This window comes from Rhagoletis zephyria, unplaced genomic scaffold (assembly GCF_001687245.7).
Source record: "Rhagoletis zephyria isolate East Lansing unplaced genomic scaffold, Rhagoletis_zephyria_1.1 Rzeph_scaffold_05970, whole genome shotgun sequence".
NCBI classification, from domain to species: Eukaryota; Metazoa; Arthropoda; class Insecta; order Diptera; family Tephritidae; genus Rhagoletis; species Rhagoletis zephyria.
Genome location: NW_016163053.1, coordinates 14889 through 38766, shown reverse-complemented (window position 1 = coordinate 38766; position 23878 = coordinate 14889). Strand labels below are relative to the sequence as shown.

The 23878-nt window shown below is 35.1% G+C and overlaps 3 protein-coding genes across 10 annotated transcripts in view; 2 read left to right on the top strand and 1 right to left on the bottom strand.

The window, feature by feature from the left end:
- Positions 1 to 6: 6 nt before the first annotated feature.
- LOC108372682 (ribosome biogenesis protein BMS1 homolog) lies at positions 7 to 10274 on the top strand (the record flags this gene model as incomplete). The annotated part of the gene is made up of 3 exons (XM_017628423.1): positions 7 to 76; positions 284 to 1492; positions 9745 to 10274. Coding segments are annotated over 2 exons (1236 nt in total), but the record flags the coding sequence as incomplete, so codon positions are not given.
- LOC108372680 (lebercilin-like) lies at positions 1474 to 8772 on the bottom strand. Its single transcript, XM_017628413.1, has 6 exons — positions 7685 to 8772; positions 7370 to 7610; positions 7053 to 7309; positions 5942 to 6167; positions 5185 to 5886; positions 1474 to 2024 (listed from the first exon to the last, which is right to left on the bottom strand). Exons 1-6 carry the CDS (start codon positions 7750 to 7752, stop codon positions 1770 to 1772), a joined length of 1749 nt encoding a protein of 582 aa, XP_017483902.1. The 5' UTR covers positions 7753 to 8772; the 3' UTR covers positions 1474 to 1769.
- A 94-nt stretch (positions 10275 to 10368) lies between the features above and the next one.
- The window catches only part of LOC108372681 (mediator of RNA polymerase II transcription subunit 15-like), a 26485-nt gene continuing 12975 nt past the window's right edge, over positions 10369 to 23878 (top strand). For all 8 annotated transcript variants that reach the window (XM_017628422.1, XM_017628420.1, XM_017628418.1 and 5 more), the window contains exons 1-2: positions 10369 to 12009; positions 21482 to 21547. In XM_017628422.1, coding sequence (XP_017483911.1) covers positions 11930 to 12009; positions 21482 to 21547 — 146 coding nt within the window. In that variant the 5' untranslated portion in view covers positions 10369 to 11929. The remainder of the gene's footprint in view (positions 12010 to 21481; positions 21548 to 23878) is intronic.

Genomic DNA, 23878 nt, shown 5'->3' with positions numbered 1-23878 from the left:
AGTGAATTTGCTGCACTAGACCCGGAGTTGCGTATACAAATTGAAGGATATCGACCAGGCCTTTATGTTCGTTTGGGTAAGAGGGAAATATCTAGTTTAATAAACCGCAGGCATGAAGTTTTTTAAGATAAACACTGACTCTGTCACAGTTTACATAAAACACGTTTTATCTATAAAACTACTCATCATCTCTGAAATTGGATAAACATGACTTATGACTACGGATCATATATTTTATACCTACTTAATGTTCTTTCTAATTGAATTTTACATATTGTTTTAGGCTTTCGAGCTATACCTGCCGAGTTCATAGAAAACTTTGATCCGAGTTACCCAGTACTGGTTGGTGGGTTGAATATGACCGAAGAAAATATTGGCTATGTCAACTGCAAAGTAAAAAAACATCGATGGTACAAAAAGATTTTGAAAACTGGCGATCCACTTATAATTTCTTTGGGCTGGCGTCGTTTTCAAACCGTACCAATATATGCGAAAATAGAAGATAACTTCCGACATAGGTATCTGAAATATACACCAAATCATGTAACATGTAGCATGACTTTCTGGGGCCCAATCACTCCACAAAATACCGGTTTCTTAGCTTTACAAACAGTACGCCACGATCTAGAAGAAATGAAGAGACTCGGCTTTCGAATTGCCGCCACAGGTAGCGTCAGTGAAATGGATAAATCAGCGCAAATAATGAAAAAGCTAAAGTTGGTGGGCCAACCATTTAAAATATATAAGAAAACGGCCTTCATTAAAGGAATGTTCAATACTGCTCTTGAAGTGGCGAAATTCGAAGGAGCTAAGATAAAAACTGTTTCTGGAATACGCGGTCAAATCAAGAAGGCACACCACGAACCAGAGGGTTCATTCCGTGCAACGTTCGAAGACAAGATTCTCTTGAGCGATATTGTCTTCTGCAGAACGTGGTTCCGAGTGGATGTGTCGCGATTCTATACACCCATCACCTCGCTTTTGCTGCCTCCAGACCAGAAGTCGCAGTGGCAAGGCATGAAGACCTTGGGTCAGCTGAAGCGCGAACGCAATATTCATAATCAAGCGCAATCAGATAGCCAGTACATAGAAATAAAGCGAGAACCGAAAATATTCAAACCACTTACGATACCCAAAGCTTTACAGCGAGCTTTGCCATACAAGGATAAGCCGAAACTAGGACCACTAACAGACAAAAAGACTCAGGAGTTGGAGCGCATAGCTGTGATACGCTCGCCTCATGAACAAAAGGTTGCAAAGATGATGAATATGATTGAGACCAACTACAAAGACAAGAGAAAACGTGATAAAATGGAAACCAAGATCCGTTTGAAGCAGTTTCGTGCGGAAAAGCGTATTGAGGAAATGAGAAAGATGAAACGTCAAAAGGAGGTGCGAAAGAAAATCTCCCGTGCTATAAGTAAAATGCGTAAAAAGCAGGATACCTAAAAAATTGTGTGACCATTGATTACATTAGTATGTATAGGCTTTTGTAAGTACTTTGATTAGAAAAAATAAAAGCAAACAAGTTTTATTTAAATATTCATAGTATATTTGCATTGTGGCTGGGTTTCTTTATTCATTCTGAACGTTTTGAAAAAAACTTTTTTGTTTACTTGTTCTTTAGAATGTTGCTGATGATGCTGTTTATTCTGGCTGTGAAATAGGATTATCTGGAATGTATAAAGAAACGCAGCCTGTATGTACATATAAAAGCAGCAACAAAAGTTTGTGATTAAAAATCACAGACATAGATATAAACTAGCTATTTAGTCCTGACTCTTGTTATCGTCGATGGCTTTGAGCGCAGCAAGCAATTTGTTTTTACGATTGCTAGGCAGATTCTGACCCAAAGTGATGCTACTTCGCTTTTTTGGGGTTTCATCTAATAGAACTCCACTATTGGCCTGTCGGCAAAACGTGTCCAGAAAGGCCTCTCGCTCTTTGTAGTCATGGGAGATTTGTTTGCGTATGCTGGAAATCTCTTCCTTCATGTGTGAAGTTTTCTTGGCGGTATGGCAGACCTGTTAATGTCATATGCAAAACAATTAGAATGACAAATCAAAAGTTAATATAAAGATTGTTATTATAAACACGTTAAAAACAAATTTCATGTAAAATAGTAAGGAACGAAACAACCACAATGAAATCAAAATGCTCATCAAGCTACGATATTCAAAATGCCTTCCGTTATAAATCTTTTTCGTTAATTTTTATTTGAAACATAGCTCATTCTATAACAAAAACCGTACAAATCAATGTTGCAAGCTTTCTACAAAACTCAGCGAATTTTAAAAAATGGTCATCAAAATTTCAAACATTCTAATCAGATATTTTTGAGTATGCCGCCCCACCATCGTACAGTTCCATAAGTAAAGTAACTCTTCTTACCGTTTTTCCTGGCAGGCTGTAGGTACCTAAAAGACTTGTTTTTACTTAGGAAACTGTACGACTGTACCACTGATTTTTGACAATTTTTTTCGCTGACGGTATCACCCTTTTTCTTCCATACAAGTACATAGGAATTAATTTTGTTCATGGATTGTATGGAAGAGAATTAAAAAATCTGATAAAAAAAGTTTAAAATTTTATGGCCATTCATCAAAAATTATCTTTACTCCCTTTAGTCGCCGTAAAGCAAAGACCGCAATGGTTCTGGTGGTTGATTTAACGGTTGTTTGACTGTGATCCCTTGAGTCTCCGAATCACTTAACCACCTTGCGGCTCTTTTCTTGCAATAGTATTGCCCCTACCGTTACCAATATATATCACGTTGGTGACGCAAATCGGATCATAAATACGATTTTTAGTAATAACTCGACTTCAGCGCCACCTGGCGAGCAATTTTCGCAGAAATATTTCCCTTCGTGTTACCAATACATATTTGGAATATTAGCAAGATCAGGTCATACATGCGATTTTAGTATAAACTCGACTCCAGCGCCACCTGGCTTTAAGCTATATATATATAAAATTTAACGAAAATCGGACCTGCCGTTCGCGAGATTACCTGTTACAAAACTAACTTTATAGTAAAAAACTAATATGTTTAAAGCAAGCTTTCATAAATACTGGTTTACAAATATAGCGACTTCTGCGCCACCTATCGGAAAATTGTTTAGTAGAGTTGTTCCTTCTCATGTAGTTAATATACTTCCTAAATATGAACCAAATCGAACTGAAACTACGGGTTTTAAAATATCTCGACTCCTGCGCCACCTATCGGATTAACTTAACTTTCGTATTGCATTGTCATCGTATTCTGAACCGACTTTGAAGTTTCATCTCTCTAGCTCATCGGGAAGTTGATAAAAAATGGATTGCAAGATTTGCCCCTAACAAACAAACTTACATACATACATACATACATACATTCATACAGAGCGAGTTAAATAAAAGCTTGTAAAAAGGGACTTCTCTTTATATCATTAGTACCTATAGATGAGCTATATTTTAAATACAAAATAACGAGAAAGATTTATTATGGAGGACAACAACAAATACTTCTGTGAGTTACTGTATGTATAAATACAAGGGAGGTCTTTAAATGTAGGAAGCAAATTTTTACATCAGATTTCCTAAGCCACCACCCCTTAGTCGTTGCTACTATAGTCGAAGATATCATATAAATTTTGGTCCAGATTGGAGACGGTTAAGGCCAGAGACCATAACGATTATAAGATATAAAATTAAATATTGCTCTATAATTATTAGTGAACAATGGAAAAGTTTCTTTCGTCTCGCGGGACGATTATTTTAAAATGTAAATTATTTTCGTCATCTCATAATAATTATGTTGGACTTTTATTTTTTTCGTCTCGTGGGACGTTTATTTCAAGACGGAAATGATTTACGCCTTCTCCAAATAATTATATGGGAGTTTTATTGAATGAACTTCTTAATTGAGTTCGGAGATTCGACGCGTTAAATATTTAATGCCACGATGGTTCACTCATGTCATCAAATCTGTATCGTTCGTTCGATTTTCAAAAATGTGGTGTCAAAATAAAGGGTTGCCAGATGTTGGCAAATTAAATTCCAATAATCGAACTCGCAGCTATTTGCGTTTAATTTCGTGAAATCGGCAGTACATGTACCCATTCTATTAAGAGAAAACGTGGGACGTAAATTACTGTCGTCTTGAAACAAACGTTACGAGAGACGAGAAAAATAAAAGTCGCATATAATTATTATGAAAATACGTAAATCTTTTCCGTCTTAAAATAAATGTCCCACGAAACGAAAAAAAATGAAAGTCCCACATAATTATTATGAGAAGACGTAAATAATATTCGTCTTGAAATAAACGATATATAGATATTTCTCGTAAATAATAACTATACAAAGAGGAAAAAATTTCTCTTAAAACAAGGCGACGTTTTTGATCTCAAATATTAGATTTAAAAATTTAAAATTAACTTTTTTTCTTCCAATACCCAATCGATACTCCTGTAGTCGCAGATATCACATATAAATTTTGGTCCCGATTGGAGACGGTTAAGGAGTGTCGCACAGGGTTAAAAATTCAGATTACCCTATGAAGATGTCTTGATCGACTCCAGTCGGGACCAAAATTCATATGTGATATTTTCGACTATGGTAGTATCGATTTTGGGTATTAGAAAAAAAAAAAAACTGTACTGTACTTTGCCTCCTGCTCGACACGCCTGCTCTATGGTTAGCTGGTGAGACTAGATTTCGAGAATTATTTCCAGCGTTGTCGTTGGACATGAGAGCAATGCTCCATGTCTAGAGTAGTGATTGAGACCCAGACTACCTGTTCATAGGTAACTACATATATCGCTACTTTTATATAGAAAGGACCTATCCTACAAAGCCGTAACTAACTAAAAATCCAAAATTGACTTTTTGATTTATTATGATGCATTTATTCGAATTCTAAGTCCCCACATCGTTTTATGCGATAAAAAATTTAGTTAGTTACGCTTTGTTTGCATTTCAGCGAGGATGTGAGATAGGACCTTTCTATAATATGTATGTACGTAGTGGAACAACACCCTAACACAAGATCGCCCCTCATTAAGTCCACTAGGTGAGGCCGTCTGGATGTTACTAATCCCTGGAACCTTGTATAGCTCAAATGAGCCCAGCGCCTACATGACTGGTTACTGGGTGAAAATTTTCCCCTTGATTTTGATTTGGAATTAATTTTACAATACTTACAACATCCCGTTCATCATCATCATCATCTTCACCGTTCTCGTCATTTAAGCTTTCTAGTGCTTGTTCTTCCTCTCCCTCTACTAAATACTTGGCGTTAAAGGTGCCACGTGGTACCACTTCGTCGTCGTCCGCTTTTCGGCTGGAATCACCATTGACCTCCTCTTCCTCTCCCTCATAATCTCCGTCCACCTCGCCAAGCTCTTCATCACCGTCCCCTGTGTTATCATATTTACGGCCGCTTCGATTGTTCTGGCGGCGATCGCTAGCTCCCGGGAACTCGCCGTTGTGATCGTTGTCATATTCAACCTCGTAATCTGTTATGGCGGCGAGATGTTCATGCGCCGGATCATCCTTTTGTTGTGTTTTCCTTTGGTATCCTTGTAGCAACTGCTGTCGGGCTAATTGTTGCTGCCTTGTCACAGGTCTTAGGCCGCCGCCGCCTTCCTGTCGCTGCTTTCGCGACTTACCCACTGTGAGAGACGAAGCTGTTTTGCGATTTCCATAGCCCAAAGAGCTTTCGGCTGTAAAATTATTTGGACTTTTGGCTGAACGTTGACTTCCGGGATCGAAATTTGCATCTAGATCTTTCTCATCTTCATCTAATACCTCATCTGCCAGAATCCGCTCTAAATCTTTTTCCAATTTTGATTCGTCTGTGGGGTTCGTTGTACGTCGTCCCACGCTGAGTGTGGAAAACTTATCCTACAAATATGAATATAATGAAAGCGCAGTAATCGAATGCCTACTCCAAACTTACACCTAATTCGTCTAGTTTTCGATATCCCGATAGCTCCAATCGAGCCTTTTCCAGCTTCATCAAAGCATCCTTTGTTCGCTTTTGTTCGGTAAGTAATTGTTGTTTGAAATTTTTGGTCTCGATTTGAACTCGACGTGCCAGTAGCTTCATGTCGTTATCCTTCTCCTGTAAACGAGTTTCAAGCTTTTCCAACTTCTCGGACAAACGCTGTCTTTCTTCAAGGTTCCTTCAAACATTTTAAAGATAAATTAATTAGCATAGATGCGCTGAAGAAGATGCAAAAGAACCTATGCCGATAAGGACTCAATTGAGATCTGCTGGATCTACAGTGTGGTACAATCGGCACTATCACTTTTTGATAGTTGATATTGTCGGCGGCGCTCAGGGAAAAAGTAAATAAATACGATAACAAATATTTTCCACCGAACTTGATTCAAAGAACAGCAGACGATATCACCCCTCAAATTAAAAGGTCAGGCTGTGTAATGCGCATGAAAGTCGCTGTATTAGGCGGATTTCTGACAAGTCTTAAAGCGTCAACAGAATGGGTGGTCAGATTGCATACAACAGACAACTGAAGTATCAGTTTCTTGCGCTTTACCTGTACTTTACTTGATAAAAATTACGGCTACACACTTTATTTGGAAAGACGTGCCGGAAAACTCTCAGAAGTAAAGTGAGAAAGCGTCGGGATTTCAGATAGCTGGAGAGTTTAGGACATATTGGGCCCCTTCCCTACAAAATTGAGCTTAAGCTCGCGACTCGCTTTGCAGTACAAATTCTTTAGCTTAAGCTCACTCCATTAGTGTAAAAGTTGAGTCTGAGCTTAAGCTCACTTTTTATGCATAAGGCCCAATATGTTTTCGTCTGTCAACAATATGTTGTCTTTGAGTTTCCGCCAGCGTCTTCACATTTTCCCCGAGCTTTTCTCAAAGACTGGGTTGCCCCAAAACCAAAACGACCTTAAGTGAGACCATATATATAGAAGTAGTATATCGAAAGTTTAAGAAGTAAAATTTATAGTCGCGGGATATCTCAATTTAAAGCCCCAGTGTTGCTTAGTCAGTTCCTATATGTACATACACTTGTATATCCTCACAAGCGCACTCACCTATCCTTATTCAGTTGACTATAGTATTTGTTTTGATCGCTGAGCGTGAGTATTATAGACTCTTTTGCTTTAAGTTTATGCTCGAGCTCCTTGTTGATCTGCTGTAGGTGGCGGTACTTTGCCTGCCACACGCGCAACTCTTCGGCGTGGGAGTGTAAAAGTTTCGGCAATTCAGCATTTGTTGATTCATATTTGGCCAAGGCGGAGTCCTGGCGCTTATGTAACGTGCGTAGGATACGATTTTCATGTGCGAGATCCTACAAACGATACCGTTTATATATGTATGTATATACGATATGAATGGCTAATTATTTTACCGCAATTGTTTGCTGTGCATCGGCCAATTGATTTTGAAATGTTTTCATGCGTAGACGGCGAGCGGATAATACGCGTTGGCGCACTTCTGTTGTGGCGGGTATCAGTGTAGAGTGGCGGCCCATGTTTCCACCTGCACCGCCGACATTGCCGGCGTTTTGCTTGCGCCGATATAAGTTATTAATTGAACTTTTCGAACTGGACGTATTCGAGTAAAGGCTCTCACAGCTCTTTGTGGACACCCTGTATAGGAAAAGTAAATGTGTATGTGTGTACCACTAAAATATGTAATTACAATGCCAAGCGAAGGGACTTACGGCAGCAGTTTGCCACGTTCCTCTGGAATGAGGCTCAATGCAGAGGTTGACTTTCGCGGTGAGACCATTTAGGTTACGTATACGTCCGTCGGCTGTTGTGATACACAATTTTGTTTTTCTAATATACGATGATAAATTGGAATCAACTAGCAAAATATAAACAACGTATTGCAGTTAATAAAATTGAAGTATTTTGTGTGTTTTTCTTTAAAACAATATTTATTAAAACTGATGAAGACACTTGAAGCAAATTTTTTTTTTTTTTGAGAAAGTATTTTCTTTAAGGCTGGTTGTTATTGTTTATTTTTATTCCTTTGGCCACAGGACGACAGGTGAAGCCTTTGACGCTTGCATTCATGTTAATGAAGTTTCCTAGGTTACAAACAACTTTCATCGTCGCTTGGCCGACCAGGCCGCATTGGTGTTAGGTAATATGATTTGTTTTAGGCTTTACCGAGTTTCACTGTGTAATTGAATGTAAGTTTTTTGGAACTTATGCAAAAATCTTAAATAAATTTTCGATTAGAAAATATTTTTTTTGGTCAAGTAGGTATACATTGAAAATAAGGATCTAAGCATTTACGAATTTGCGATCGGGGCTCTCAGTTCAGCAGATCTTGGTGAAAATTACGCATTTAATAATAATAATAATAGATTGGCGATCCGAATTGTGGCGTGTGCCTTGATGTTGTCGCACAAAGGAGAGGGATCTACAGTTTTACGCCGACTGTGAAATGCGGTGGTATTTCTATGAACACTTGTTTTTCATGGCAGAAATACACTCGGAGGTTTGCCATTTTCAGCCAGATAAACTTTATTTTTTATTTTATTTATTTGGCTTCCCAAAATGGTCAAAGCAAATTTTTTTCCAATTTTTTCCTAATCTATGCAAAATTTTTGACCCTCATTTCTTCCATGGTTTGATAAAAAGTTTAATAAAGTTCAAATTCAAATTGTTATCCATGCGTTTCTCAAGTGGGTAACTCAGATTATTTTGCATACCACAAATGTGCCCTTTTGTTTGAGAGTGGGTTGGTCCTCCAATTAAGGTTCACTGGAAAATCGACATTGGAAATTGGAAAATGTATTCGATCTCCTAAAAACTCTGTATCTTCCTACAAAAAAAAACTTTTAAATCAATTTTAATAAATCTCTTAAAACAACAAAAAGCAAATTTGTTATGATTTCTATCACAAAAGTATCGAATAGCCAGTTTCACGAAAACAATTTACTTAAGTGAGTGAAAAATGATTTTTTACTTTTATTTTAATTTAATATGGAAACTGACAGAAAAAAAATAATTTTTCCTTAAATTGCAGTAAAGATTATTAATGAAAAATAATTACGGTTTTGATAAAAGGTAAAAATTTGATTCGTTTAAAAAAAATGTAGTGAGATAGAGAACAGAATATATAAGTTAAGTTACATATATTAGTTCAATTTTTAAGACTATTAAATATGATTTGTTATAAATGATACGATTACGATCTTTTTCATAGCCCATTAAATTTTAGTATACAAATTTGAAGTGGCTAAGGATTCGCGTTGATTTGTAATATTTTTTTTTGCAGGCGGTTCTACGCATTTTTCTCTATACAAAAAAGAGTTATAGAAATCAGTTCCAAAGTTATGCGGTAACATAAATAATAAAAAATAAAAAAAAATATTCCGACGAATTGATAATCTCCTCCTTTTTTGAAGTCGGTTATAAATTGGGGTGTTTTTGAAAGGGAGGGAACTGAGCTACAACTTAAAAAAGGAGTGAAACACCTTCGATCGGAGAGAAAACGGCAACGCTGCTTATGATGACATTTTTGGTACTAAAAGCTGAAAGAAATGTGGATTACCTCGTAAGGCGCTTACCTTTTTCCCAGTGGAATTATTCGAAGTTAGTAGGAAAACATGCATATTTGCAGTTTTCGTATAAACACAGACGAGTGAATAAAATAATTAAAATTTTTTTCGTGAAATAATTAATCATACTACAAAAACGTTAAAAATCGAATGGCATTAGAATTATTGTTTAAGCATTTTAACCGACAATTTTTTTCCATCGCCAGCCTTTTATTTATCACAAAACACCGATATCTGTCACATTTAACTTTGCCTGGCAATTCGGCCGCCGGCTCCCCCATTTCCTCCCCCGCACTCATGGACGCACTGGAGCAAAACAAAAGATGAATTCGCCTCAAAAAAAGCTCACGTAAACACCAACGAAAGCCACAGCGCGAGCGTGTGGAGCACACATTCCGATGGAGCGCCTAGCTTACACAGCAGCAGCTGTTAGTTGGCGCTGCCAGTCTCAACACAAACGCGGCGCGTGCATGGTCAACTACGGAAGCGAGCGGTAACGAGTGATGTGAGTGGCCGAAAAAAAAACAATAGGAATAAACGGAAATACATATACACAAAAGTTTGTATTACGTTGAAGTGTCATTAAGGCAAACTACGAACGCATCACTCTACGAGTATCAACGGCCAAGACGGTAAATTGCTATACATATATAGTAAAGAATCATACGTACGAGTACGCAACTAAAGTTGTAAATACTTAACTGAAATTAAATACATGAACGCGTGTACAATAAGAGTAAGTACCTAATTACCTCTGAGCACGAGCCAAGAAGTGAAAAACCGCACACACGGTAATGATGGACGAGAGACTAAGCAAACGCCACCAACAACAACGAGAATGGCTATTACGACGTCGACGTCGACAGCGACATCGACGTTGACGTTAATGTTCTCTGGCGATGATGTGAGCAAAGACACTTGCTGTTAAATGCGAATCGAAGAAGATTTGTGAAAAACATAATTGTAAAAAATTCTTTCCCATCAAAAAAACAACTCTCATTAATTCCCAAAATTCACTGTGAAAAACTCGTTAACATTCGTAAAAAGAAGTTAAAATAATACAAAAATTGCTCATACATATTTGCAAAAGCTGTTTAAATGAAGTAAAATAGTGAAAAGTGGTGAATGGTGCTCAATGCCTTTGAATGAAAGAAAAGGGAGAGAAAAATTGAAAGGCGGATCCGGGAAATGCGAAAAAATCGATGACGTTGTTTAAATTAAATATCGTAGTTAAGACTGTGTGGAAAATAGTTTCAATATCAAAAGTGGATTTCGGTGGGCGTGATTAGTTAAAAAATGGTTTCGTGTTGTTGGCAAACATGTGTGGTATGATTGGCACCTGTCAGATACGCTCTGCTATTGTAGATGCTGCTGCATTCTTAAATTTGTACCGACATAAATATGTGTATGTATGTAAATATGTACCGACAAATATATGCACACACGCATTAGCCTGTAGGAAAATAAATTTGACGTCTACTTGCGGGTCTACTATGGGAGGAAAAGCTTTACCTTCCATAAAATTGTTTAAATACAGAAGGCTTAAATCAATAATCCTATTTGCTATGAGAAAAGGTCTTTAACTGCATTCAAAACGGTACTTTTTTTGCTGAACAATCAGAGCAATTAAATAAAACTAAGGAAGTAACAAACTGTGCTGAAATTGTTGTATGTTGTCACGTATGTAGGTGGTCATAATGAATTCGCTTGAGGAAGCTGAAGTAGAAATTCGGGTTTGAGAAAAATTTCAATTTATTATATATATTTATATATTTATTACAAAAATAAAAAGTAAAGTAAATACATTTCTGATAATAAACGTCAGAGTAGCGCAGACGATGGGGAAAGGGAGCATAAGTTGTTGCAACAGTTGCAGATGGGCATTTTCTGCAAAAAACAACGCGTTAATATGTAATCAAATGCGTGAATGTATACACCATATGGACATGTACATACATACATATGTATATATGTACATACATACATAAGAGTGCAGAAAATATGTATGTAAAGAAATGCCGTCGCTGCACGCGTTTGCCATCAGAAAAAAGATAATGAAAAAAAGTAAAGAGTTACGGCAAAAACCTGTTGGCATTTTTCATTACATTTGTTGTTTTTGTGCATTTAACTTGTGTAATTGGGCTTAGCCTCCAGCGCTTGCGAAACGGATTTTCAGTAGGTACACGAATGAAGTGGAATTGAAGTGTTTTTCTATTTGCTTATTTTGTTGCAGCAATAAAAAAGGACGGTAAACAACAAAAACGAAAATATATGTACATACATATGTACATACATACAAACAAAGATATTAACAAATAAAAGGAAAACAAATACATTTTAAGAAAATTACTAAATATCACAAGAGCTGTGCAACCGTCAAAACAAAACACAATGACGCGTCTCACCGAGGAAATGGTCATTGCCCGCTCAAAGCAATCCGATTTGGGGTCCATCAAAAAACTCAACTGCTGGTAAGTGAATATACATACATACATATGTACATATGTATCAGGGTAGACAACTAATTTTTGAGAATTCCCCGATTTTGCCCGAAATTTCGTAAAATCCCCCACCCATAGATATCTCCTTACTTACAAAAAAAAAATAAAAAATAAAAAATTATGTATCTTTCTCTTTTGTATTTTTAAACGTAATTAATCTATGTGTTGATAAACCAAACCAAACTTTTACAAAGGTAGTTAACAAATAAAGAATAAAAAATATTTATGTATGTAGATAATATTTACATACATACATACAGTGGTCAAAAATATTTACTCGCACCAATTATCATTATTTTTTGTTATTTAATTTGCGTTATTTTTTTTTATAAAAATATAGTTTATTCTTTAACAAAAACTGTATAAATCCAAGTTTCAGACTTTGTGCAATATTTCAAAAAAAAAATCAACAAACTTTCGTAAAAATTTCGCGCTTTTTAACTGGAGTTTCTGTAAATATTTTGAGTATGCAGTTTTTTAGCCCACTCTATTCTAGAATAATAAATTGCAAGTTTTAAATGGCTACAAATTTCCGTTTTAGGATTTTTTCCTAAGTTGTTGCGTTGTTTTATTCCATATAAAAATTATATTATGTTCATTCGCTATATGAAAGCAAATGCAAAGAAAATTCTAAAAAATCAACGGTAATTTTTAGCCATTTGAAACTTTGTTATACTAGAATTGAACGAGCCGAAATTCCGCACAAAACACGGTCCATTTCCCGATTCCCCACGCAAACTGAAATTCCCTGCAAATCGGGGAACTCCCCACGAGTTGGCTTCCCTGATATGTATGTACAGTATCGGTCATATCAATGATGTATGTTCAATGTAATTTTAAAATGTTTTTGTTTAAAAATATTGTTTTGTCAAGGTTTTCACCAATCGTGTAAGTCTTTCTCCTAGAATTCTGCCTGACACAGAAAAAACTATTTCAATAGTTGCTGAGCTAGCTGGTATGTTAAAAATTTGTCTTGAAAACCTTCTAAGGGGTGGAAAATCTTTAACTTCCTCCCAAAATTTTAAAACACCGTCACAACTTTTGTTTTCTGATTTTGTCAATTAAATCTGTATTTCCGCATTAATTAATGACTTCAAAAACTGTTTCTGCAGATTCATCTGTTGTATCTTTGAATGCGTCAAAAGTGAATACGGTAAATAGCTTAAACAGTAGTAGTTTACGATTTGATTTTGGTTGAAAATACGCATATATTTGTACCTACATACATATTTATATACACACATATCGAGCCCTGACCGTCAAAAAGATGGAAGCGAAATTTTTAAAAATTTTAATTTTGATGTATAAATGCATCTGGATGCTCTTAGAACATTTCTGCATCAACCGTGACACGACGTACATAACACATAGTTATGAATTTTTCATTTCATTAAATTGCTCATGCACATATAAGTATACTTATACACATATTTACATACACATGAACCCACTGGAAAAAGGTAGTATTTGGGAGTGCAAAAAGTAATGGATAGCCTCTTTAACCTACGCACGAAAAGATGCAAGAATTTCTCTACAGCGTTGTCATACGAAAGTAATGTGTCACGTGTCGTTTTACGAAACTATAAATATAGATGTATCTAATATATGTATATATAAATAGAATAAAAAAAAAATTAAATTCCATGCCACAGGTTTTGAACCCGTGACCAAGAACACGGCAGTCGAACACGCATCCATTCGGCCACGGCAGCTGTTGAGATAACGCGAAAAAAAACATACTTCAGTTAGTTCTCAAACTTTTTTTGTTAGTGGCGTCAAAACTACACATTATCCGCTCGGTTCCATTGCGATTAGGGATGGCAAAAAAATTATCGAATAATTAATCATATGATTAATCACAAGCCAAAAAAATTAATTGCAATTATTGAGAAATAATCGATTAATCGAAATTTCAATGGCACTTTTTTTATAGTGAGTATTCACAAAAAACTTTTCTATAAAAAATTTCTAATTCTCTTGTTACTTAGCAGTTATTATTTAAGCATAAGGGTAGCCCTTTGCTTGGTACCGGGTGATGAGGGTTTTGATGGCAATCGCGGCTGTAGCACAAGTTTTTGAAAAAAGGCTCTCAGCAGGCACCGAGGTACCAACTAAATGACAATATTTTTTCCAATGTGCGTAAAGTTTTGGGTAATTCCTCCCAAGCAAATTCAATCACATAACGCGGTATGTCTATGGGCTACGTAAATATGATCGCATATCGGCATGTAGATCTCAGCTCTTAGGGTGTGATATTTTCAAATGCCAGAAAATTTTAGAACCGTTATTTTCTTATTCCATCTCATTTAAACCAAAACACCTTCTTATCTGCATGACAAGCTCATTTTTAGTAAATCTATCCTGTCTGGAAATTTAATTGTACCAATTTTTATTTATGTAATGTCTACAAGGCTGTTCTTCGTAAACGCTATACGTATTTGGAATGCCATTCCAGCTGCTACGAGAAATATTGTAAACCAAGGCAACTAATAAGCATCTCCTATATAACAATTTTTCAGAATAGCTTTCCGGCCATCTACTTTAGCACTAGGTTTAACTAAACTCTAAAACCATTTTTGGTTTTTTTTTTTTGTTTGCCTTTGTTCTTGTACATAATTGATAAGGATTTCGTTTGAGCCAACATATAATTTTTCATTTTAGTTATTGGTTTTTCTTTACCCATATAAACCGAAAAAGCATCTGTGAAGTGTTACGCACAAAAAAATACGCCCTTCTTTGAACTGTTCTCCAGTAAACGGAAACGCAATGCCTTCCAATTGCTCCCATTTCATATAAAAAATAATTAAGGAAATCATGCAGATGGTAAGGCCCTCTACATTCCAGAGACGGCCCTCTGTAATTGCTTTCCAACTCTTCTTTTTTCTACTGGGTATATTTGTATGTATCAAAAAATTTGTAGGCAATCTTATTTGAGCACATTAAACCAATGTTTGTTGTTGTTTCTTTGATTGCTGATTCAATTGCAATATTATCAACGTTCTTATGGTTGTACGTATGTATGTATGTATGTATCTCTATTGTACGCTGGTTTGCGGCATCTAACAGACGGTGTCATTGCCTTCTGTCCAGCAGAGTCTTTATGTCAACGCTGCCCATTTTATTATGAACGCCCGCGCTGTGGTCTGTTGCGCTTTATTCATTGTCCACTGAAGCGGCAATTGCAACTGCATTTCAGTGTTTGTCGTTGCATACATAACTACATATACATATGTATCTGTTTGTGATGGATTTAATTACTTTGCACTGTTGACACCCGCCCTAGTGAATACATAATATGTACATATGTAACGGGTGATTTTTTAAGAGCTTGATACCTTTTTTTTTAAAAAAAACGCATAAAATTTGCAAAATCTCATCGGTTCTTTATTTGAAACGTTAGATTGGTCCATGACATTTACTTTTTGAAGATAATTTCATTTAAATGTTGACCGCGGCTGCGTCTTAGGTGGTCCATTCGGAAAGTCCAATTTTGGGCAACTTTTTCGAGCATTTCGGCCGGAATAGCCCGAATTTCTTCGGAAATGTTGTCTTCCAAAGCTGGAATAGTTGCTGGCTTATTTCTGTAGACTTTAGACTTGACGTAGCCCCACAAAAAATAGTCTAAAGGCGTCAAATCGCATGATCTTGGTGGCCAACTTACCGGTCCATTTCTTGAGATGAATTGTTCTCCGAAGTTTTCCCTCAAAATGGCCATAGAATCGCGAGCTGTGTGGCATGTAGCGCCATCTTGTTGAAACCACATGTCAACCAAGTTNGTACATATTTACATACATAAATAAACACGTATGTACATACAAATACTGAGAATCTACATACATGTAAATATGTAAATTAGTCGCAAACAAAAATGTGTAGTAGTTACGCTTGGCCAAATCCTTCGAATGGCGTTGACCTCGAACTAAAATCTAAATCAATACAAATATGTGCAGCCTATGCATGTATAGCTGTGCGCAAAATAATAGTAGCACTCTATGTGAACTCTTTTTTTTTCTACGTACAAAGTAAAGACATCCACGAAAATTTCAAAATTAAAAATTTCTTTCAAATTATTGTTGCTTTTCCACAATAAATTTTCATTAAAAAAAAAAAAAACGGCCTCGAGCTCAATAAAAATTGTTATAAGGCCAAAAAAGTAACAAAAACAAAATTAAAAAATATTTTTTTAATCGCAAAAATTCGACGAGATTATGAATTTATATATGAATAAGTTACAATTATATGTAAAATTTATGAGATTTCAAGACAAGATCTTGTACAGTTTTTGCGATTTAAGAAAAAAAAATCAAATTTTTTCCCGCCCTGTTAGTGAAACAATTTTTTTTTATTTAAAAATTTTTTTGTACTTAGAACAAAATAAAAGGGTGCCACCCTAGAGTATGGATATAAATATGTACATATAGTATACATAAGGTTGTTAAGTCGAAAAGGATAAAGCTACTTCTCTTATTTATTCTCGTTTATATTCAATGAAAGTTAAATGTGCTAAGTCCAAAAGAAGCACCGAAAATCCGATAAGTTCAAAAATAGTACCTACGACATCTTTTATTAAAGATCGAATCCATCTGATTCATATGGAGTTTTGCTTTACTTTAAACAGCCAAAATGTTGTATTCAAAGTTTTACGAAATACTTGAAGAAAATGGTTATAATTTTTAAAATGGGACCTAGCAATTTTTCACTCTAAGTTAGTGATATATGTGCATATGTATGTTAAATAAATAAAAATAACTTAAAACTTAAGAAAAAAACTACCATGTTTAGTCATGTCTTTGAAATGGACCCTAGCAGTCTCTTCTCTACATACATACATTCAAGGGATAATTGTGTGGGGTGGGGTGATTGGAGAAATGGATCCTTTTAGCGAGAGGTCTCCATTACATCAAGACTAAATTCAGGCTCCCGGGCCGCTGTAGTGTCTCTCGGGAAGCAACAAAGAACTCGACTTATACAAAGTATGTTCGACAATTTTTTTATATGAAAAAAAATGCGGAGCACCGTCAACAAAAAAAAAAAAAATGGCAAAAATCAAGGGTAAGTCCTAGATACTTACAATTTGCACTTTGTTAACTTAAATTTGATGTGCTACAAAACTGAATACCAAAATTTTGTCTAAAGATGCTGATCAAAAAGTTAGAAATTTTGGTCAAACTTTGCAGAATTTTCATATTTTGTGGTTGTTCAGTAATCAGCTATACTTTCATAAAAAAGTAATAAATATTAAATAAACTAAAGAAAAATACCCAAAACTTACTAAATGTCGCGTCCCAGTTTTTATTTGATTCACTGTATGTGTGTCTCGGTAACTGATTTATCAATTTGAACCAAATGTAGTACAATTATCGACCTTGGCATAAAAAAGCTATGTATATATTGAACATTTTCGAAATCGGACTAAAATTACGCCCACTTTCCACTTCCAAAAAAAACGCGTAAAACCGTTAGGAACGTATGGTGCGCTGAAGGAACGTATACCAAAAATTTCAGATATGTGCTCACGATTTAAGAAAAAACATTTTTTCACAAACAATTCGAAACTTGTCACATTCATCCGTACCGAGTTCCGGTACTTCATCGCAAATACTTGCAGATGTATGCGGTGTTCAAAAATTCAGTATCTATGTATGTACGGTTGTGACACGCCCACTTTTCCAATAAGATATTTTCATGTGGTAAAATGGAACCTGTAATTTAAGTAAGACCTGTAGCAATACACAAAAGGAATCGAGATAGATATAGACAAATGCATACATAAATGGTCAGAATGAAGGCAGAACTCGATTAAGCCATGCCTGTCTGTCCGTCCGTCTGTCCGTGTACACTATAACTCGAGCAAAGATTGAGATATCTCAACGAAATTTGGTATTTAGGTTGCCCTTTATCCAAGGTAGGTTGCTATTGAAAATGGGTGAAATCGGACTGTAACCGCGCCCCCTTCTCATATAACGGTATTTTCGAAAAATGCAAAAACTACGATATTTCAGTAAATATTGAGTCCAAATTCTTGAAAATTAGTATGTGAAGTAGAATTTTAGTGCAAAAAAATATTATGAATTTTTTGGAAAATGGGCGTAACCCCGCCCACTTATGATGAAATACTGTATCTCAGTAGCCGCTTCACCAATCCTTACCAAACTCGATACGAGCCTTTCTTAGGGTACATCTAGTCATCGGGCAATAACCACGCCCACCTCTAATTACCGTTATGTAATTTACTGAAAAACGAAAATTGCGATAAATCAGTAACTACTGAAGCTAATTGACTCAAAAGCGACTGTCGCAATAAACACTTGGCATAGAATTCGATTATTATAAATTTGTGGATTTTGAGCGTGGCGCCGCCCACTTATGATCACAAATGTGTATATCGATATCCGATTTATCAATTTCTACCAAATTCGTTGAAAATTATTCAAATCCGTCGAAAATTACACTCTTTTCCCGTACAACGATAAATTTGCGATATACGAAAACTTCGATATTTCAATAACTGAGTACGCTCATTTACTCCAAGTTAATATTGACTTGCAACAATCTATTAACAATAAATAAGACTGTTACACATTTTTAGGTAGTTTAGAGAAAGTTGAAACGACGCCCGAACATTTGTTAACAGTAAAACCCGCTTTAGGTACCTCACGAAAAATGTCAGCTTTTTGAGGTACTTAGGCGGGTTGGGTACTTAAAAGAACCCGCTTAAGTACCTCGATGCCTCGATGCGGGTACTTAAGCGAACATAATTATTGATGTGGTTACATCTTTTTGTTAACTTCGTCAGATTACATTTTTTTCTTCAGATTACATTCAAAAATTCACATTGCTCAAAAATGTTGGTTACTTAAGCGGGGAGGTACTTAAGCGGGTATCACTGTATTTGTTTTTTTTTATGTATGAAAACTTAAGAATACCGTTAATTCTTCTTCTAGATTATAATTCAAAAAGAAGTCATTAACAGTTGACGGCAGAGTTTAACTGGTAGCCCTAGGTCAGAGTGCATTTGTGGCACTTATTTTTATACAATTTTGTTTTCGAACTTTCTCCTTAGCACGAATGAGTTTCAAGGTGGAAATCTAATTTTTGTGTTATTTTTTTGTGTTTTTTTTTTGTTGAGATGGATCTTTATATGTTTGTTGCTTGTTGTCGCGTTGCGTGGCATACGAACATACAATTTTCCCAGCTCTTATACATGCAATTTACTAGTAAATAAACACATTACATATGTACATACTTATGTATGCAGTAAATATTTATGCAAGTAATTTCTTAGTGGAATTTAAACAGAAGTTACTGCATACTAATGTATAGCGTACCCTGCAGGGAAACGCCAAACTACTAAACCAAGTTTCTAGGTCCGTACTAGAACTTTATAGGGAAAAACGAACTAGTCCCTAGTAACAGTTCAAAAGCAGCGAATTGTGAAACGTTTTCAAAACTTTTTAATTTATTTTACTTTTTAAGACTACATATCACTTGCTAAGAGTGAAAAGTTTAAACGTTTTCTAAAAAATTATATTTTAATGCAAGAAGTAATAACCATTAGAAATGCAACGTTTTCGAAAAGATCGAACTACCTGTTTTCTTTTAACCATCGCTGTTCAGTGCTACGTAAACCCCAAATAGTAAGAGAAATTGTAATAACTCCCAAACAATAAAAAAATATATACCTAAAGTGACGAATTTAGAACTGGTTCGCAACTACATATAGAAAAGCGTATGCAGCGGGGGGGGTTTGTTGACTTTAAATCACAGATGGGGCACTGTCTTGCCCGCGGGCAAAGCTCTTTTAAGCTTCCTTTACATTTTGTATTGGCGCGTGCAGAGTAAAAGCTCTCTCTGCTCATCGCTGCTTTAAATAGATATTTGTTTGGCGGTTCAAATGCGCTTTAATTCTGCACTTCACAGATGCTTTTTCATACATAGTTTATTACCAATACAAAACAAAAATTTTTATTAAAATTTATTTTTATTAAATTCATTGCACATACATCTCGCCAACATTTCACAAAAATCGTAACGAAAGAATGGTTGGAACTACATACATACATATCACTGAAGAATTATACGCTGTTTACATGCGGCAATTTTGGAGGCGATTAGTTGAAATGCTGCCGTTCCTTCACACCCGGTGATTGTTGGTTTCAACTAAAATTTTCCCGTAAAATCGGCTCATGTAAACACCGCATTAGAGTAACAATTATAGTTGTCATAGTGTAACTTTTGTATGTAACTAAATAGTTTCTATTTCGTGTACTAAGTTTTAAGCGCATCTGCAATGAAGCTCTACTTTTGAAGAGCTACTTTTTGGACTTGTACTGTACATATGTTTGTACATAGTATGTGTGTATATACATCGATATGTACATATGCACGTATACATGTACATACATATGTATGTATGTATGTATGTAGTTTCTGGTTCAAGTAATTTTCCCATCTTTAAGCTTTGGAATAAATGTAGAGCGTTCGCATCAGCTAACAAGCGCTTTCCACTTAACCCATTGCCGTTTTTCCAAGCGTGACACACTCGCTTAACCCATACATGAATATGTATGCATGTATGTACATACATACATAGAGATACATAGTACTTACTAAAAATGGGCACTGGGAAAGGCATACCATGGTTACATACAGATAAATTAGTTTCATTCACATATGTACATACATATGTATGTATGAAAGTGTGTATGTATACAAGGTATGTGTCTATAAAACAGGTTTGTCTTCAAGTCCTCGTAAGAATGCAACGCCCGTTGCGACAGAAGCTGAAAAATGTGGATTTTTTTATGTGCAGCTATGCGCTTGCGCCGTTTCACCGTCTTCGAGTTTCGCTTCTTGTTTTCGCTTGATGGCAACTACATAGGTAGAACAAAATGAATCGTGCTATAATTTTAACTTACATATATAATACAACATAAAACGTTAAACTTGGTCTTTAAAAAAAGGTCTAAATAATTACATATGTATGTATGCCTTTTTGTACCTAAATAATTATCTATATTTGAAATTTTACATAGAAAATAATTCTGGATTCCGGGATTGAATGCCTTTGTAGTTACATATGGGTGTTTCCATGATGTCGGACGAGACATTCGTGCGCCTTTACATAGAGTTAAATAAATCATATGAAAACGGAAGTCACTTATAAAAAAAAAATTTGCCGTTGTGTGACACTGAATAGGAATAGAAATAGAAATAGGTAGTTCGATGTTTTTTGAAACGATTTAATTTAAACTGTTATAACTTCCTGCGCCAAAATATAATTTTTTAGATTTCAGTGGACTTAGCAACTTGTCGCTCTAAGCTGACGATATGTATTTATGCAAGCTGACTTAATGGCTTATAGATAAATTTTTGAAATGAAAAAAAAAATAAACAAGTTTTAATTGTACACTTCGATTTTTGTTTTGTTTTCTATTTTCAGGGGAAGTGATCTCAGCGACGTCTCCATAATTAAAAGAATGCGTGGTGTTGAGGTTTTGGCGCTGAGGTAAGATATGTATACATACATACATATGTATATGAGCTGCTTATTTTGAAAGTGGCATAAGTCACTTTTCACAATCTCTTGTGCTTAAATGGCTTAAATGGCCGGTTGCTTTGTATCTGGCTATTCGTTATATCTCATAAGCCAAAGGTTAAATGGTTTTTTCAATAATTTATGACGATAGTATGATTTATAGATGCATTTGGTTACAGGTAACCGGTAATTAAAGCACAAGAGGTGTCAAGTGACCTATGCCACTATCAAAATAAACAAACATGTAAAAAAAAGATTAAAAAATATATTTATTTGTGTAGATATGTATATATTTATATGTACATATAGTATGTATATCGATCGATTAATAATAGAGAATAATTCAAAATTTTAATTTTGTGGCAAAACGCTATCAAAGTTTGATCTACTCATATAGGTATTTGGGTCTTTAGTTATGTCATTCTTTCAGCATACGAGCGACAAACGAGTTGAAAGATTATTATTTACGTAAATAAATACAGGGAAATTAAGACACAATTGGTTTTATTGATTTAAAAGAAACTTTGACTGACAAAAATTAGTTTCCGTTGGGTTGGGAAAATCTCTATTTTGGGAGTGTTTTTGAAAACACATTTCCAAAAGATACGAATAATTTAGTATTTTTAAGTAGTAATTAAGCTGATGTTACGTGCGCACATATATACATATGTACATACATGCGTACAAATACATACATATGTACATATAAAATATCAATGCAAATTGCCAAATTTTGATCTTTCCCCATTCAGATCCACCCATAAACGTCTAATTAAAATTGTATGAGAGTGTAAAGAAACCATTATGTTAATTTGTGGAATTCGTAGAATTTGTCGATGTGTATGCATATTTGTATATACATTAGGGTGGTCCTTAAAAAATCTAATGAGCAATATTTTTCAGTCTCGCCCCCTCAATCGGTAATACCACAGTCACAGATATCACATATAAATTTTGCTACCGACTGGAGACGATTAAGGCGTGTCGCACGGGGGACATGATTCAGGTTCTTCTTTAGAGACTCAAAAAATTTAAATTAATTTTTTTTTTCATCTAATACCCAAATTCGATACTACCATAGTCGAAGATATCACATATAAATTTTGGTCTCGATTGGAGTCGGTTAAGACGTCTTCATAGGGTGATCTGAAATTTGCCCCCTATGCGACACGCTTTAATCGTCTCCAATCGGGACTAAAATTCCTGTGATATCCTCGACTATAGTATCATCGACGTCGGGGTTGACGCTTATAAAATCTTATATAAAAAGGAACAGTACAGCGCCTTCGTCTTGGTCTGCAGGCTGTATCGGAGATACACCCGCTAAATTTAAACGTAGAATACGTGGTATGGTTAAGAGCATATCCAAGTCAAAAACGAAAGCACAAACTAAGAAAAAAATATCGATAACAAAAGCGATAATAAAATCGATAACAAAATCGATAAAAATATCGATAACAAAATCGTTAACTAAATCGATTACAAAATCGATAAAAAATCGATTACAAAATCTATCGAAAAATCGATTACAAAATCGATAACAAAATCGATTCCAAAGTCAATAACAAAATTGATAACAAAATCTATCAAAAAATCCATTTCAAAATCGGTAATAAATTCGATAAAACTATCGATAACAAAAGCGATGGCAATATCGATAGCAAAATCGGTAAAAAAACCGATAAAAATACTGACAACAAAAGCGATAACAATATCTATAGAAAAATCGATAAAAATATTGATGACAAAAGCGACAAAAATATCGATAACAAAAGCGATAGCAAAATTGTTAAAACAATCAAGAAAAATATCGATAACAAAACCGATAAATAATCAATAATAAAATCAATAACAGAATCGATTACAAAATCGATAACAAAATCGATAAAAATATCGATCATTATATCGATAAGTTCCGAAAATATCGATAGCAAAATCAATAACAACATCGATACAAATTTCGATAACAAAATCGGTGAAATATCGGTAACAAAACCGATAAAAATATCGATGGCAAAATCGATTAAAATTTCGGCAACAAAATCTATAAAAATATCGATAACAAAATCGATAGCAAAATCGATAACAAAATCGATAAAAATATCGATAACAAAACCAAACAGATCCACATTAACTGAAACTTTCATATGTACGTATATATGCATTTACATATGTACATAAGCTGCGATCAAAAGCCGCATTACATACGCATACATACTTTTTGTCTCCTTCCCACACTTCCAACATATGCACGTGTTTGCAAAATGATGACGAGGTGATTTTGTATGGAAAATCATTTAT

What these genes read in the sequence shown, in the direction of transcription:
- LOC108372680 (XM_017628413.1), bottom strand. Translation starts at nt 7,752, where the DNA reads ATGGTCTCACCGCGAAAGTCAACCTCTGCATTGAGCCTCATTCCAGAG. An exon ending in GAACGTGGCAAACTGCTGCC is followed by an intron (nt 7,611 to 7,684) that starts GTAAGTCCCTTC and finishes TTTCCTATACAG; the next exon opens with GGTGTCCACAAAGAGCTGTG. An exon ending in ATGATGATGAACGGGATGTT is followed by an intron (nt 2,025 to 5,184) that starts GTAAGTATTGTA and finishes TGACATTAACAG; the next exon opens with GTCTGCCATACCGCCAAGAA.